The sequence below is a fragment of the Eschscholzia californica genome, unplaced genomic scaffold (genome assembly GCF_041429995.1).
Source record: "Eschscholzia californica isolate CP2 unplaced genomic scaffold, dmEscCali1.0.p SCAF_4, whole genome shotgun sequence".
NCBI lineage: Eukaryota > Viridiplantae > Streptophyta > Magnoliopsida > Ranunculales > Papaveraceae > Eschscholzia > Eschscholzia californica.
In genome coordinates this window covers 3,990,037-4,008,927 of record NW_028238461.1, presented here as the reverse complement: position 1 = coordinate 4,008,927, position 18,891 = coordinate 3,990,037, and the positions used below count along the sequence as shown (strand labels likewise).

Here is an 18,891-nt window from a genome sequence, read left to right as displayed (position 1 = left end):
TACATGATTAAGATGTGATAAGCACGATAACTGCATAAGTTAAATCAATACATAAAGAGGCCTAAGGCCTGACAACAAAGAGGGATGTCCTACTACTATACCAAAAGGTGGTGGACCGACTGAAAAGACATTAACTAAGAACAAAGAGAAACAAAGTGAGAGGGAGAGAAAATAAGAAAATAATTAATACAAGGTATCTTTGGGAAGTAAAATAAGACGTTAACAATCAAAACATGGAAACGGTAAATAGGGGGTCATTTGTGTATTTTTTTTTATATAAAGTAGGCGGAGAGCTAGAACTCGGTAATAAACAAGGACCCATTAGAGAAATAACCGTTTTGAAAATAATCGGGTGCAACAAGTAAACCACCATTCTTCATAAAAAAAAAAAAAAGTTAATTCCTATATGGCCCCCTACTTTGTGACGAACTTCCTTTATGGCCCCCTTTTTTTCGTAAATTCAAATATGACCTTCTATTTTCAGGTAAATGTCATTACTACCCTTCTTAATCCTAAATTTGAAACATTAAAAAAAAAATTATTACCACCTCACCCCTCTCTCTCCACCTCATCTCTCCCTACACCTCACCCTCTCTCTCTCCACCTCATTTCTCCCTACACCTCACCCCTCTCTCTTCAATTCACCTCTCTCTCTCCAACTCACCTCTCTCTCTCCAACTCACCTCTCTCTTCTCCGGCAAGGTGGCCGGCCCAAAAATTTTCCGGCCGGCCACCTTCAAACCTAAAAAATAAAAAAAATTTACTCTCTCCTCTCTCTCTATAAATTTTTTTTTTTTTTTAGTTTTGAAGGTGGCCGGCCGGAAAATTTTCTGGCCGACCACCTTGCCGGAGAAGAAATGGGTGAGTTGGAGAGAGAGGTGAATTGGAGAGAGAGGGGTGAGGTGTAGGGAGAGATGAGGTGGAGAGATGAGAGGGGTGAGGTGGAAATAATTTTTTTTAATGTTTTAAATTTAGAATTAAGAAGGATAGTAATGACATTTACCTGAAAATAGGAGGTCATATTTGAATTTACGAAAAAAAAGGGGCCATAAAAGAAGCTGGTCACAAAGTAGGGGGCCATATAGGAATTAACTCAAAAAAAAAAAAGTAAATCGTTGTTCATGAACGCAACTAGGACTTTCCCCCCGATTGCTTAAATACATGCTATGAAGACGAAGTACGTAACCTGCCCCCTTGAATACAAATTGTACAATCAGTTGAGCTCATCGTGTATAACGAGTCAGACAAATACTAAGCTTCAGTTGCCGAGAGTGACCGCGAGTCGATAAACCATTCACTATGTCGTTGGTTAAGTGGGAACCAATTGCCTAAAAAAAATGTTTTTTAACAAACAAAATTACAAATAAAAACATAATTCATTCTTCAATGAGAGAAATAAAAGCTACAAAAAATGAAAGTAAAATAAACACAACTAATAAAATAAGTTTGGTGTCTCTAAAATATGTTTGCGAAAAGAAATATATTATGAAAACAAAAAGCTTAAAACAAATTAACGTAGAATTAATAAATAAATAGAAATTGATTTACAGGGGTTCAGTCAACAAACTAAACACGACAAATATGATTGGTCTGAGGTTGGCTAGCCAGAAGTTTGCCTGGACTGAGGCTGACACGAGCTAATTGATGACTGCCTGGAAATGGGTGCGAGACAACCATCGTTCAAGAGATCAAATTACGACGTCTTTAAGTTGGTGGTGGTCCCACCAATCTTTGAGTCAAACACACCACTCTAGTCTCTGGGTAAGCCCGACTTAGACTCAATGTGCACACGACACTTTGGTGATTCTCGCCCGGATGTGTATATCCAAATTGAAGTGTTGCCTTTGCCGTCTGTGTTTGTGGTGCACTACTATTGATGTAGATTGTTGCGGAAGCGTAATAACATTGGAATCCATTACTAAAACTAAAGAAGAAACAAGAAATAACTAACGATAAATAAAAATAACTGTAAAGAAAGAAGATGCAATCAAGGGGTTTGTTTATAATTCAATTCAATGTCTTACAAGATAAACTGGACTTCTCTTATATAGAGATTTATGAGAAACATAGCAACGCTCTACAATACGGGAGACATCTCTTTTGAGTTTAGGCCAATAAAATCTTTCTGAAACTAACGTGAACGTTTTGTCACGTCCGACGTGGCCCTCGTTGTGTAATTCTCGAATAATATGTTCCCGAAGAGAGGAAATAGAAATACATAACTGGTTACCACGAAATAAATAATCGGAAGAGATAAAGAACTCACCTGAAGAACGATTTTGACTGCATGAATCCCAAATTGTACCAAAATCGGGGTCATCTTTATATTGGTCGGGTAAGACCTCAAAACCCGGAACATGAACGGTCATAGTGGTTAATAGACTAGCTCTCCGACTAAGGGCGTCGGCCACGGTATTAGAAGACCCGGATTTATGCTTGATAACAAAGTTAAATCATTGAATAAACGAAATCCATCTCATATGCATAGGGTCCGCGGTTCTTTGATCGTTAAGTGTTTGTAAAGCCTTATGGTCCGTATAAAGGACAAATTCGACCCCGAGGAGAAAACGTTGCCAATGACGGAGTGCTCGGTAGAGAGCATAAAATTTGGACTCATAGACCGTCCACTTTCGTCTTGCGTCTCCTAGTTTTTCACTCATAAATTCAATAGGTCTTTTATGTTGAGATAGTACTGCTCCAATACCTAAGCCTGAAGCGTCACATTCCACTTCAAAAAGTTTGGAGAAATCTGGGAATGCCAAAACTGGTGCTGAACATAATCGTTGTTTAATTGTAAAGAAACTATCATCTTGTTGGGGTCCCCATAAAAACTTACCATTTTTTAAGCAATCAGTAAGTGGTGCCATGACTGTACTGAAATCTCGTATAAAACGTCTGTAAAAAAAGGCCAAACCATTGAAACTACGAACTTCGGAAGGTGAGGATGGAATAGGCCACTCAGAAATAGCACGGACTTCGGCGGGATCAACTTTCATGCCGCTTTTACTGATAATGAATCCCAAAAAATATACTTCCTCCAAGAAGAAAAAAGTTTTGGGAATATTCATGAATAGTGAGCTTTGTCTCATAACCTAAAAAACTGCTCGAATATGATCTAAGTGATCGTTTCTTGATTCACAAAAGATGAGGATATCATCGAAGTAAACGACTACAAACTTGTTCAGAAAAGGTTTAAGAATTTGATTCATGAAACGCATAAATGTACTAGGGGCGTTAGAGAGGCCAAAAGGCATAACTAACCATTCATAAAGTCCTTCCTTTGTTTTGAATGTCGTCTTCCATTCATCTCCTTCTCGAATCCTAATTTGGTGATAACCTGCTTTTAGATCAATTTTGGAAAAAATTGTTGCCCCAGTTAGATGATCAAGCATGTCTTCTAAACGAGGAATTGGGAACCCATACTTAATGGTAATTTTGTTGATAGCTCTACTGTCAACACACATACGCCATGTACCGTCTTTCTTTGGAACCAAAAGTGTTGGAACTGCACATGGACTAAGGCTTTCCCGAATAAAGCCCTTAGACAATAAATCTTCCACTTGTTCCTGGGGGAACTTATGTTCTTGAGGACTCATCTTGTGGTGAGGTAAATTCGGTAAATTAGCTCCCGGTATAAGATCAATTTGGTGTTGAATATCCCTTAAAGGTGGAAGAGAAGGTGGAGTGATGGAGGGTATAAGATCTTGAAATTCATCAAGGAGGGGTTGAACGGATGGGTGTGGTGGTCGGTCGGTGGATGATGTGTCTTTGGTGGCTAGTAAGAAGCCGCAAAGTGGGGGGTTGTTGGTGGTTCGGTTTCGGTCGGGGTGGGTTTCGGTGGTTGTTGTTTTTGTTGTTGTGGTGTTACGGTGGCGGTGGGTTTCGGTTGTTGGTGTTGATCGGTGACGGGTGACCTGTCGGGGTGGTGGTGCTGTGTCGGGGTGGTGCTCCTGGCTCGGTGTGGTGGTGTGGATGGGTCGTCGGTGAGTTTGTTGGCCTGACGTGGTGGTTACGTTGTGGATGTGTCGACCGAGGAGTCGGGCTTCTCCGTTAACGGTAATAGTTTAAGGGTACGGTTAGACCAAGAAAACTCGAATATATTTGCCCGACAATGATATGTGGCGTCGATGTCAAAAATCCATGGTCTTCCGAATATAAGATGACAATTATCCATATCGACGACGTCACAACAAATTGAATCACGATAATAAGAGACAATGGAGAACAGGAACGTGCATTGGGTTGTTACCGATAATTCCTTTTGATTTGAAATCCAACCAACTGTGTATGGATTTGGGTGTTCAGTTGTAGGTAGTTTAAGAGCATTGACGAGTCGTTGAGAAATCATGTTCTCTTCACTACCATTATCGATGATGAAATCGCAGACTTTCTTGTTTATTGTAAGTCTTGATTTGAACACTTTATTCCTTTCCGGATGATTTGTTGGAAAAAAAAATTTCAGGATTTTGAAGGCTCATGATACCAGCTGATGTAGATTGTTGCGGAAGCGTAATAACATTGGAATCCATTACTAAAACTAAAGAAGAAACAAGAAATAACTAACGACAAATAAAAATAACTGTATAGAAAGAAGATGCAATCAAGGGGTTTGTTTATAATTCAATTCAATGTCTTACAAGATAAACTGGACTTCTCTTATATAGAGATTTATGCTTTCCTAATTGGACTCAAAGTGGGAAATAAGATAACTACTAATATTACTTTCCTTGATTGCTAATATTCCTAAACATAGAAACCCTAAATAATAAATAGGAAACTTATAATAATAATATAACTTCTAGGCCGTTGGGCCTATAATCGGAATAGCCGTGAGGCCCATAGGTGGATGGCCGCCATCAACTATCTTAAACTTTAAATCATCAAAATATATTTAAATAAAAAACTATGGTTTGCCACGATAAACATTTAGCTAGCACCTTATTTTTTTCTCAAAGTCAAATTTTGGTAAGGTATTGGTTATAGTAATTTGTCTGTCTAATTCTTAATTAGACAGAAAGTTATAACTAAAATTATTGTTTCTAAAAGCTTTTTGTTTATATATTTAAATTGAAATAAAACTTAAAAGTTCTTTAGCTTCTAAACCACAAAGCTACTTAGAAGCTTCAATTTTCATTGATCTCCTGTAAACTTGTGAGTTACATTTTGTATTAATCCAAGCATTTTGTAGTTAATCCAAGATTAATAAAATAAATGAGTCTCATTTCGGAGCTCGCCAGAGGCCAAGAAACGTAGGGTGGCGAAGCCCACTATTTGGAAAAAACATAGAGGTTGTGAGAAACTTAAGCTTATTAACTGAGTAAAACTCAACCAGTCTTAGGGATGTCAACGGGGCGGGTTTGGGACGGGTTACCTCTTTCCCAAGTCCGCCCCGTTAGTAAACGGGTTTTACCATTCCCGTCCCAATAGTTAATCGGGGCGGGTATTTAATTACCATACCCGTTCCGATTAGAAATTACTTAACCATTACCGACCCGCCCCGCCCCGTTTAACATGAAACGGTGCGGGGCGGGTCGGATTTAAACATAAATTTCATATTTTTATTTCAAATAAGTCAGATTAATCAAAATAATATAAATATTATAAACAAAATTTTATAACATTTTGGTTTTATCAACTATAAACACTACAACTTATTACATAATATAAAATAGTTAAATTGATGATATAAGATAAAAAGTTTTAGAAACCTATTGTATATATAATAATACATAACATATATAATCGGGGCGGGGCGGGTTTTACTACCTAATCCCAAACCCGCCCCGAACCCGGTAAATGGTTTTATCTTCATACCATTACCGTCTCATTTAATAAACGGGGCGGTAAAACCCGTTCCATTAGGGGCGGATTCGGGAAAAAACCCACCGGTTCGGACTAAATTGCCACCCCTAACCAGTCTGATTACTTGGCTAATGCCCAATTAAACGCTGCTATACAAGGGGTAATTCCTGAAAAGTCATGGGCGGGTTTACCAGAGGTTGTGAGAAACTTAACCGATTATATTGCTCTCTTTTACCAACTTACTTTTTATATGGGGATTATGGATTAGATAAATTATGAGTAAAATCGATCAATAACTATCATACTTGACCAAACATGACCTTACTTAAGAGCGAAGTTTTAAAAGCGCCCCCTGTTAATGTTAAAGGCGCTTCCTTCAAGACAAATTTGAGAGGAGTTGTGAGGAAAAGGATGCGCGCTTTTTACACTAAATTTTGATGCCTTTAAAAGCTTTTGTAGTCTTTGGAGAACTAGTCGAAGTTAAACTAGAAGAAAGGGAGAGACAAAATAACAAATTAATCAGTACAAGGGGTTCTTTTGGAAAGTAAAACAAGACGATAATCAAAGCATGAAACTTTAGAACATAGGGGACCGTCTGAGTATTTCGTTTAAACAAAAGGGCTAGGCAGTAAACCAAGTCATAAATTTGGGTTCCATTTGAAAAATAACCGTTTTAAAAAAAAGGGGTGCACCAAGTAAACCGCCAATATTCTTCATAAAGAAAAAGAAGAGTAAACCGCCATTCTTCATCAAAGGAAAAAGAAAGAGAAAGTAAACCGCCATTAATAAAGGCAACTAGGGCTTTTCTCCAATTGCTTAAATAGAGGCCACCAAGAAGAAGTACACAGAACCCCAGCCACCTAAAACTCAGTAAAATCTTGAGACTATATAGAATGTCGACTAATAAGAGAAGAAAGCCAGTAGCAGGCAAGAAGATAGTATACGATAAGAAGCTTTGTACTCTTCTTGATGAATACACTCAAATCTTAGTAGTAGAGGCTGATAATGTAGGATCAAATCAATTACAGACCATCCGAAAGGGTCTTCGTGGAGATTCAGTAGTTTTAATGGGGAAGAACACTATGATTAAAAGATCCGTTAGACTTCATGCTGAGAAAACTGGAAACAAAGCTTTCCTCAATCTTATTCAACTTCTAGTGGTATGAAATTAGCTAGGGTTCTTTATGAAATACTACTTTTTTTTTTTTTTTTTGAATTGATGATTTAATTCTATATATGTTTATAATAATAGGGAAACGTTGGATTGATTTTCACTAAGGGAGATTTGAAGGAAGTTAGTGAGGAAGTTGCTAAGTACAAGGTAAATTTTTCAACTTGTTTTTCTAATTCTATGTTTATAATAGCAATGAAGTTCTGCAATTTTAGCTCAATCAATGATAATTGAAAACAATTAGAGTTATTAATTATGCTTATATGATTTGTTTAGTATTGAATGCAACTAATTGTTGTTGAAGTTAAGAACTACAGTAGTATTATCTTAGGAGAGGAGGATTAATGTTTCGGAGATTGTTAATTATGAAAAACCAGCTTATGATGAGTAACCAAAATTAGGCTCTTGGAAGCCGGGTAGTAATAGCTAGTAAATTGAAGACATTGATCCAGCTGACTAATAATATCTTAAACTGGGTTTGCAATCAAAAATATTACTAGTATTTTGTACGTTATGACTTAATTTCAAGTTGCTGCTTAATTAGGGTTAGTAACAAGCATCCTATGTATTGCTTATAAATATCACTTCCATTGGGATTAATGGATTTATTAGGAGAATGCTTATGCTATTTTCTTCCCGTCTTTATGGGATCCATTAGCTTCAACATGATTGTTTTCTTGTATTCTCAACAGGTCGGAGCACCTGCTCGTGTTGGTCTTGTTGCACCAATTGATGTCGTTGTACCACCCGGCAACACCGGATTGGATCCATCACAAACAAGCTTCTTCCAGGTTCACATGCCTAATTTTCTTTTCTAACATGTAGTAGTATTCTCTCCTTTTTATTTCACATAATAATGTAAGTTTGATTTATATTCAGGTTCTTAATATCCCAACCAAGATTAACAAGGGTTCAGTTGAAATTTCAGCCCCAGTCGAACTTATCAAGAAAGGTGACAAAGTTGGTTCTTCTGAAGCTACTTTACTTGCAAAGCTCGGAATTAGACCATTTTCCTATGGTCTTGTAGTTGTTTCCGTGTTCGATAATGGATCAGTCTACAACCGAGAAGTTCTTGACCTAACAGAAGAAGATTTAATGGGGAAATTTGCAGCTGGTGTTTCAATGGTTACTTCTCTCTCCTTGGCTATCTCATACCCAACACTTGCTGCTGCTCCTCACATGTTTATCAATACATACAAGAAGGTTCTTTCTGTTGCTGTTGCTACTGATTATTCATTCCCCAAAGCCGATAAAGTTAAAGAGTACTTGAAGGATCCAAGCAAGTTTGTAGTTGCTGCTCCAGTTGTGGCAGCCAATGCTACACCGGCAGCAGCTGCCGAAGAAGATGAGAAGAATGAAGAATCAGACGAGGACGCACTTGGTGATTTATTCACTTTGTTCTGAGGTTTAAATTATAAAAAAGTTTACCCCTAAAGTAGGAATTTGGTGTTTTTTTTTTCATCCTGCATATTTCCAATTTTGATATTAATGGTAGTTGAAAGACATACTTCTTTACTAGAGATGGAGATCTTTCACTTTTTTGTTTATTTTTTTTCTTATGGAATGTTTATTGGGATATCTTGATTATTTGAAATATATTGCTTTCGGAAATTTCAGCGTTAATTCATTTATTTTATAGTATGATTCACTTCCTTTAAGAAATCCTTGAAGATTCTTGTTTTTATTCGAACTCATCATACTGCTGTAATTATTATCAGTTAATGATAAAAAGATTAAAATGTCTTGGCACGATAATAAATATATTACTTCTTTTTAAAAAAAAAAAAAAAAATCAAAGCTTAGTTTTGCGAATTGCAACCAATCATAATATTTTGATGTTAACTTGTTATTGACCTAAATTTCAATCTTAGAAGTCCTAATATCTGATTAAAAATAATACTTAGGAAAACGAAAATCTTGTAAATTCACCATGCTGAATTTTTAAGTGTGCTTTGGCTTCAAACCTAATTTCTTGACCAACTTGGAGTTGCTACTTGTGTGGTAAACTGTGTGTTTTGCTCCATGGTTGCGGTGGCGGTGGCGGTGGGTGTCCTACATGATGTGGTGAAAAAGATAAAATAAGGAGGTGAAGAGAAGTGTGAATTTAACGACTTGGTCTAAGGTGCTGTTTGTTTTTTAACATTTTCAGATCTGAAATCTGAATTGGAATCAAATTCAGATTTCAGATGTCTGTTTTTGTATTTAGTTAAATCTGAAATTTTATCTGAATTTATTAGATGTCTGAATTGGCTGAATAAAGACCCACACATTTCAGACTTCAAAACAAGTCTGAAAATTGAACCCAAGATCTGAAAACATGCGAAAGACGTATATACCCTTGTTAAACTTTAAAATACCTAATTAAATCCATCTTCTTCCCTCTTCTACCCAGGAACACAAATCCACCACCACCACCACCACAGTTAACACCACCACCACCACCACAGTTAACACCAGCACCACACTGTTAACACCACCACAACCACCACAGTTGACACCACCACCACAGTTAACACCACCACCACAGTTAAAATCATCACTGCAGCACCACACAATCACCATAAACCACCACAACCACCACACAATCACCACCACAATAACACAACCACAGCATACCAAAACACCACCACATCAGAACACCACAAAAGACCGCAAACGACCACCACCACATCACCCCCAGATTTATTTTTGTTGGAAGGAAAGGTAGAGAGAGAAACTGAATTAGGAATTTAAAGAGATTTCGTGGAATCGATTACTGGAACATCACTCGCCCATTTTACTATGCATTGAATCAATTTGGGTTGTGATTATGATTCGATTCCTAACCGGAAAACTCGTTGATACTTCGTGGTATACTGGTATGCTCTGGATCCTTTGAACTGCTCCACTGGGATTCGGTTTGGAGAAAGAGAGATTGAGAGAGAAAAGATAGAGAGACAGACAGAGAAAAGAAGAAAGAGAGAGGTTGTCGGATCTGGCGAGGGATCTAGGGTTTTTCTTATGGCCTTCTTTTATTCATTGGGGGAGAGAAATAGAAATTAGGGTTTCTTTTTTCAAAACACCAAATAAGGGTATAAATGACATTATCTCAATTCAGATTTAATAATTCAGATTTAAAAAACAAACATTAAATTTGTAAAATTCAGATTCAGCCAATTTCAGATTCAGCCAATTCAGATTCAGCTAATTCAGATTCAGACATATAAAAAAAAACAAACAGCACCTAAGTCAAGTAAGATGCCCTTATGGTAGGGTAGTAACCTCTATTCACCCTTCTTTAATTTGACATCAGGAAGGGACTGTTGATTTACAGTATTGGTTGTAAAAAGAAATAAGAGAGCCTAAACGTGGGGGTGGGAGGGGGGGGGTTCAGGGTATGGCCCGTACCCATAGGGTACGGATTTTGATAAAGAATTTTAAAATGAAAAGATGAAAGAGGAAAGAAATTATTTTAAAGAGAGAAGAACAGAGAAGATGATTGTTTTGAAAACAAATTGTTGAGATCATTCACCGGTGGGAGAGAGATTTATGAGTGAAGAGAGGTAGTTTTGATTGTTGGTAGTCAAAATCTAATTGGCAGAGAGATTTTAGAGAGATGAAGATGTGGGCAGTTTTCTTGTTATTATTTATGACATAAATAACCTTTGATATTATATCTAATTACAAAATTTGCTCTGATAATTCGACGAACCTGAATTTCTCTTACATAAATCTACCGTCCACTAAGAAAAACACCATTGCCTTTTATATAATAGATGTTCTGAGATATAAAATGCATTAGCTGAATATTATTTTTCTGTTTTAATGGGTTTGTCAAATAGAAAGGATAAGGAGTTGAAGAAATGAAGTATTGGGGGAAAGTCCAATTTATGGACTCTAATAGAACAAGTCCAGAAGAATTACAAATTTTGAAATGTACCAAACAAATCATTCTTGCGCATATCATTTGTTGGGGTTAAAAAAAAATCGTTTTTGCATGACATCGTTATCTTATTGCATTAAAAAAAACGTAAACAATCCTATATATTTTACTGTTGACATCCACGCAGTCTGGTTTGTTTGTTTTTTTTGTTAAGGAACGCAGTCTGGTTTGTGTTACGTACAAAATAAACTTATTCTTACACATATCTACACATTTACCAAACAATTACCACATCAGTGATACATTTGTGTATTTGTATGAGGCAAAAATAAATATTTTTTAAAAATAGACTTTTACCTATTTTATTTAAAATTCGAACTTTAAAATAAATTTATTTTTATTTTGGACTATTTGCCCGTGAACCCTTCAAGAAACATGAGGTCTATGTCGGCCAAATTTTGTCTGGAAAATGAGAAATGATCATTTTTAACTTTATTCGAGTGCGAATAGTTATTCTTTCAAGTAATATCCCAACTAGGACCATTTGTCCAAATTCCCATTGCTCACCAAAGTTGAGAAAATATCAAACCATGCTAAATTTTAAACTCTTACAATTTTTTTTTTCGAGAAAGAAATTTTCATTTCATTAATGGTGGATAAGAATCCAAACATCTTACATGGCTTTGATACATCATGCGAATACAAAATCAAATAACAACATGACAATTGATTGAGCACTATACCGCTATAAATACAGACACTTAGACCTTTAAAGGCCATAAGATCATCCTTATGAATCGTGCTCAGTGGATAAGATCGTCCTTATGAATCGAACCCACTGACCTCTCGGATTTCAGAGTATAGTACATCTAGGCCAGCGCTTTGGGGAAAGCTAAATAGTTTCCGGGGTGTGAAGACTTGGTCAAAAATTGGTCAATTTTGTTTGACAATTTTATTTAGGTGGAAAGCACAATACTTCTCCACCTCACCTCTCTCTCTCTCTCCACCTCACCTCACTCTCTCTCCACCCACCTCACTCTCTTTCCACCTCACCTCTATCTTCTCCGATTAGGTCGCCGGTCGGAAAATTTTCCGGGCGGCGACCATTAAAAAAAAAAAAAACTTTTTTCACTCTCTCTCTCTCTCTAGAAACTCCGGCGAAGGGAAACCCCTTCGGCGGAGTTTCTAGAGAGAGAGAGAGAGTGAAATTTTTTTTTTTTTTTTTGTGTTCATGGTCGCCGGCCGGAAAGTTTTCCGGCCGGCGACCTAATTGGAGAAGACAAAGAGGTGAGGTGGAGAGAGAGTGAGGTGAGGTGGAGATAGAGCGAGGTGAGGTGGAGTGTTTTTTTTTATTTCCTCTTAAAATTTATTTTCCCGGAAAATTTCTAAAATTCTACATATTCCCTTTAAAATTTCACACCCCCGAAACTATTTAGCTTTCCCCAAAGCGCTGGCCTACATCTAACACAACAATTGTGGAGAATCTTGAGAATTGATGAATATGTGGAATAAGGTTGTTGATGGAAAGCAATTTTTCTTCATGGTGTCTTCTCTTCATAGTTAGTTACCGATTCATTTGTTCATCCTTGCTCGATGTCAATTTTCTTCTTGATATCTGATTTAGTAACCCTAGATATAGAAAAACCAACACCAGCGACGACTTTCATGAGAGAAAAGCTTGTATCCATGATTCCATGCCAACATATTTTCTTATATTTTCTTCAATTCTCTCTTAGAAAGTTATTATAAAATTGGTTTAGTCTTACCTTTCATGTTGATGGTGGTGTGGGTGATTATAACTGTCAAGAGAAGGCAGCATACAAATCTCATTAGTTACAAAAAGAGTCTGAGTTGGAAACCCTCTGACCATAAAACTTTGAAAACCACATACCCATGATGAAATGTTATTTTGAAAATCGTATTCAATTTGCCTGATAAACCTGACCCGGGCAGTTAGAATACGTATGAAAATGTGGAGAGCTCTGCTAGACGGGGTGAGAGTGACATATCCAGAGAGAAATGATATTTTGAAAATCTTATTCCATTTGCGTGATAAACCTAACCTGGGGGTAATTAGAAACTGTATGAAAATGGGGAGAGCTAAAGGGGGAGAGAGGGACATATAGAGAGAGAAATGGAAGATTGATTTGGGTGGGAGAGGAGAGAGATGAATAGATGAGAAGATAAGATCACATATAAGGTACCTTTTAAGTTCACAATCACTCTCCCTATTTTGTCAATGGACCATTTAAAAAGCAGGTCCCAACCATAAAACTTTGGCTTACTCTCTTTTCACTTGTATCTCATATAAGAGAGATATAATATCAAGGGTTAATTCCATTTTAGCCCCCCTAAAGATGACCAGCTCACCAAAATGGCCTCCTAAAGATGATTAGCTTCCAAATTAACCCCTTAAATTCTATTGCTGTCAACTTTTCCATCCACATTAATGACTTCATAATGTAAATTCCAGCTTTGTCCTTTTGTTTTTCTAGTCTCTCCCACCCATTAATTTCTTTTATCTCTCTTACTAATTTTTTTCTCTCTCATATTAATTTGTTTTCTCCCTTCATCATCTTTATCAATTTTTTTTTTTGGGAACAATTAACTTCATTGAAAGCCAAAGGCTAAATGTCAAATACACGGAAGTTAAAAGAGAACGGATAACCAAAGTAAAACTACAAGGGAGTAGAGAGCAATTGAGGATTGTGGACCATAGCAGAATGGGCCAGATGATGAGCTTCATCACTATCATTTTCAATATTTATTTCTCTAATTAATTTTTTCTTCATTCTCCACATTTTCAAAATATTTTACTTCCATCAACATCTTTAAAATTTTTTGTTTAGATTTTGCTAAAAGATGTTTTATTGAAAAAAAACAATATTATTTTTGGAAAAAAAAAAACTCACGTTTCTATTCTTCCACTTTAGAGGTCAAGGGTTCGAGATACGTTGATCATTAAAAAAAATCTTCTCTTATCTTCTCTTCATTCTTCCGTTTTCTCTCTATTAGGAAAAATCATCTTGAAATTTTTTCGCGTGAGAGAGGATTTTGAATTAACCTAAAACGGGATGAATTTGTCTTGAGAGAGGGGTTTAAGTTGGTTTAGGATTTGAACTCGTATGACATATTGAGTCATTTTTTGAGAAATTTAATGTTTTAAGGGAGGATTTTCTTTTTGTTGTTGAAATTTAAGGGAGGAATTTTAGAAAGTGAAAAATTAATTATTTCTATCTTGAGAGGAGAAATTGCAAGATGATTTCCTAATGGAGAGAAAATGCACAAAAGATAATCAAAGAAGAAAAGTCTTGAATTTCTTTCCTTAAAAACATTTTGTTTCACAAAATATCTTTTAGTAAAATCTCAATAGGAAATTTTGAAGATGAGGATGGGGTAATTTTTTTTTTTTAAATATGGGGAATAAAGAAGAAATTAATTAGAGACAGAAATATTAGAATGATGGTGATGAAAATTAAAGTAGTTCTACAAAATGGTGAAGATGGTGAAGATGATGAAGAAAGAGAATAAATTAATAAGAGAGAGAAGAGAAATTAATGTGTGGGAGAAACTAGGAAAAACAAAAGGGTAAATCTGAGATTTACATTATAAAATCATTAATGTGGATGGAAAAGTTAACAGCAATAGAATTTAGGTGGCCAATTTAGAAGCTGGTCGTCTTTAGGAGGCTATTTTAGTGAGTTGGTCATCTTTAGGAGGCTTAAATGAAATTAATAGAAAACCAAAATAAGTCTAGAAAAGAAAACAGAGAGCGAGAAAGTAAGCCAACGAGAGGAAGGTACATGACTTGGACCTCTTCTTTAAAACAATATTCAATTATAGTATCAACTGAAGGTCTAAAATATAAACTCTAATAGCCCAATAAGTCAAGTGCTAACACAAAATAGGTCAAAAGTTAAAAAAATATATATCAATTTTGGAATATAACAAACAAATCACTTTTTGCATATATCATTTTTTGCGATTCACCAAAAAGATCATTTTTGCATGATATTGTACGTTATTGTACAAACAAAACGTAAATAACCCTGTACATATTTTACTATTAACTTCACGTAATTTGGTTTGTGTTGCGTACAAAACAAACGTATTCGTATATATTTCTAGACATTCACTAAACAATCAACACATTGGCGATACATTTGTGTATTTATACGAGAGGAAAACAAATATATATTAAACAAAGTGATGTTTTTACCTATTTGATAATAAGTTCCGACTTTATAACTCAATTAAATTTTTATTTTGGACTTTTTGGGGATGGATCCATATCCAATTATATCTTATTTTCTAGTTCATTGGTTTTTGAGGTGTTCGAGCATAAGTGACACATATCTATTAGGCAGACATGACTTCCACTCTCATTGGTAATGTATCCAAATGCACTAAAGGAGATTAAAAGGGTTAAAAATATCAAATTTACCTATGTAACTCACGTTTGTGTATTGAAATGAACACCTATGCTAATTATATTTAGCTAGACAAATTTGTTAAGAAACCACTTCCTTCTTCCTTGTGTTTACATGTTGGATAGAAATTGAAGGTCACATAGGAGGTAAAATAAAGTGTGAAATTCTTTTCAACGTAATGCGTTTTAAGTTCACGAGGCCATAAAGTGTGATATTTGTTCCACACATTTTTTGACTGTAAGGTTATGGACTGTCAAAGCAAGTGGTAATACCAGTAACGCGGAGATCTGATCTCCACAATTCTATAACAAATTAAACCAGGTCAGGTCAGGACAACCAAGTGAGATAATCGTGGTGATATAACCCCTTGATACATCCTATAGGGCATTTCACTTGGAGTCACCTCAAGTTAGATTCGAGCAAAAGATCTCGAGGACTATTCTTATTCGTGCAAGTTGGAACTAGGAAGGAAAAAGACGTTCAAAATATCACAAACTTAACTATTTGTATCCGTTAGATTAGACTGTCACAAATGAAAAATTCTCAAATCTTATGGCTCAATAACAACTTATCTTCTTATAGTCGTCAGTCACCCCAAGAACAAATATCTTGCCATCGTGGCGGCATGTAATCTGGATTTAAGAACAGAGTTTGCCCTCTTGAAATGGAAACACGAACAAGCCACTGATGATGGTGATTGACCGGAGATAATTCGAAACTCATCGGTCGATGTTCAAATAAGTAAGCTATTTGATCTCTCTCTACTTATAAACTCTTCTGATTTTCGATTTGATATCTTGTAACTTGTGTCCTATTGAATTTTTTGTTCCATCTTTTTGCAATTTTTGTTGGATTGGATGAGTCTACTTGATGAATGAGGTTTTCTGTTTATTAATGGAGTTTTAGAGTGAAAAAATAAGCTTTTTCTTTTCATTAATGGAGTTTTTACTTGTTGATGCAGATTTAGAGTGATATTGAAGAATGAATTCCTAATACAATATTTGAAATTAAATCTGAAAAACTTACTCAACTGATCGATCGTCTCTCTCTCTATAAACCACTTCCTCTCTCTCTCTATAAACCACTTTCTCTCTCTCTAAACTATCAAATCAGCTCTCATGGAAGTAAGAGTTGCTACTACTTGTTTGAAATGGTCACAGATAGTTATTCCTCAATTTTCTCCATATTCAAAGAAAAGAAGTGGTTTCATTACTCATTTCAATCGATCTTCTCTGTTTGGAAATTCTTCAATGAAGTTATTGAGGTTTAGATCTTGTGAGAATTTGAAATCAAGAGGCAAAACCCTAAGTGCTTCTTCTTGTACCGCAAGCTTAAATAATGAATTCTCAGATGAAGAATTCTCTAAACAGATTCAAGAATTAGCTCTGAAATTTCAACTTTCAGGCGATTCATCGGATTTTAACCAATCAACAGATGATGAAGATGATTCGAGTTCTGATGATTCCTCCTCCTCAAATTGTAATCAGATTTCTACTCATTTTCATCAAACAAAAATTGAAGTGGTTGAACCTTCATGGTTAGGAATAAAACCAGAACAACCAGATTGGGTAAAAGAAGAAGAAATTATTCCGGCAATTATAGAATTGAAAGCTAAAAGTGTTGATATTCCTTTTTCTCTTAGAATCATAAAGAAAAAGAATCATCAATTTCAATTTGATGAAGGTTTAAGAGAAGCAAGAGAATTTGTTCATTGTTCAGTTAAAAAAGCTTTTTCATCAATGGTGTTTATAATTAGAGAAATTCAAAGTTATAGTTTACAAATGAGAGAGAATCTCTATTATGAAGATCTTCAAGGAATTCTCTCTCGTGTTGAGAGAGAATTAAATGCATCTTTTGTCTGGTTATTTCAACAAGTTTTCTCTCAGACACCGACTTTAATGGTGTCTGTTATGATTCTTCTAGCAAATTTCACCGTGTATTCAATGGCAAATAATACTGCGATTGCTGCAACTCCATATTCATCTTCTCCGGCGGCGATCACAGAAAACATAATCCTATCAGAAAATCAAAATCAGTATAAATCGAAGTTTGATTCTTCATCGATTAAAACTTTCTCTGTTTCATCATCAACTTCAGTAGGAGGAAACAATGGCGGTGGTGGAAAAATTAGGTTTAATATTGCTGGTGGAACTGATAGTAATGGAGATGGAAGATGTGATGAATCTTTATCGTCAAATCTCCACCGTTCGATTATACCTGATGAAATATCATCTTCATCATCATCTAGAGTTTCATTAATTGGGAATAAAGAAGAGTTGAAATTGTGGAATTCAATAATGGAAGAAGCTTCAAAGATGCAAAGAGAAATAAGAGATGAAACCCTAGATGAAGAAACAATGAAACGTCTCGTATCACCCGTTACAGTGGAGAGTGAACCAGAAGATTATTCGGATTATTACAAGACTGATACTTTGTACCAGCTTGCTTTATCTCAAGAGCCTCAGAATCCTCTTCTTCTTTCTAACTACGCTCAATTTCTCTACCTTGTTGTCCACGACCATGACAGGTAAATATCTAATTCTCTCACTTACATTAGAGACACTCGATTTAACCATATAGGAGAGAGAATTTCAATTGAGACTTGATACATAAGCTAATTAGATTTTTTTTGTGAATTTTGCATTAGAGATGCTCTAATTAACAAGTTTTGATTTGTATTGATTGATACAGAGCGGAAGAGTATTTCAAGAGAGCAGTAAAAGTGGAAGCACCCGATGCAGAAGCATTGAATAGATACGGAAGTTTCTTATGGGTAGCAAGAAATAACATGGGTGCTGCCGAAGAAGCATTCTTGGAAGCAATATCGATGGATCCAAGCAACGCATTTTACGCGTCAAACTACGCTAATTTCTTATGGAACACAGGTGGTGAAGATACATGTTACCCATTAAACTCTTCTTCTTCCTCTATTAACGATGCTTGAAGTTAATTCAACAATGTTACTAGAAATCTCCACCATTAAATTTCACTCCATTCTATCTTCAACTTTCTTTTTATCAAAATATTTACTGGAAAAAAAGGTTCAGTAAATTATATCAAAAACAGAAAAAGCTAGTAAATAGAAAATCTAATTTTACTCCTTCAAGTAATATTTGGATGATGTTTTTGTGTGTTGAAATGTCTCTTGTACTTTTTGATGAGAATGTCTCTTGTACTTAACAACCTATTAACGGTACCACCTATCATAGCTGAGGCCGACAATATTTCTAGTCCCATATTGTTCCGGAGAGCGACTAAAACTTGAACTATTAGGTGCTAATTTAAGTTTGAAAACTTTTGAGACGTTATGGATAGCTCATGAAATTTGAGTGTGCTAAGAACAATGCAGTAGCCCACTAAGTTTAGCTTAGCGGTCAAAAACACCAATGCAGAACCAGACACGAGAATTTCTTCATCTCCTCGCAAATGAAACGATTCATTATTATTTCAAGTATGTCACTTACTGTTGGGGCTTGGGTCAGTGAATGCATGTATCTGGGAGCTATGAAGTTGATTTGGAAATTGGAATAGTATATTTATCTCTTTTTAGGGGAAAAAGAAATAATAGTACTAATTTTGGTCGGTCTTAACAGTCAACAAGTATTATTTACCTTTTTACGTGGCAA

At 35.6% G+C, this 18,891-nt stretch overlaps 2 protein-coding genes across 2 annotated transcripts; both read left to right on the top strand.

The window, feature by feature from the left end:
• Positions 1-6,550: 6,550 nt before the first annotated feature.
• LOC147541714 (large ribosomal subunit protein uL10-like) lies at positions 6,551-8,584 on the top strand. The gene is made up of 4 exons (XM_086635285.1): positions 6,551-6,962; positions 7,055-7,123; positions 7,666-7,764; positions 7,853-8,584. The coding sequence occupies exons 1-4, from the start codon at positions 6,696-6,698 to the stop codon at positions 8,375-8,377; spliced, it is 960 nt and encodes a 319-aa protein (XP_086491411.1). The 5' UTR covers positions 6,551-6,695; the 3' UTR covers positions 8,378-8,584.
• A 7,015-nt stretch (positions 8,585-15,599) lies between these two features.
• On the top strand, positions 15,600-18,375 carry LOC147541713 (uncharacterized). The gene is made up of 3 exons (XM_086634822.1): positions 15,600-16,006; positions 16,227-17,792; positions 17,957-18,375. The coding sequence occupies exons 2-3, from the start codon at positions 16,384-16,386 to the stop codon at positions 18,207-18,209; spliced, it is 1,662 nt and encodes a 553-aa protein (XP_086490948.1). The 5' UTR covers positions 15,600-16,006; positions 16,227-16,383; the 3' UTR covers positions 18,210-18,375.
• Positions 18,376-18,891: the final 516 nt, after the last annotated feature.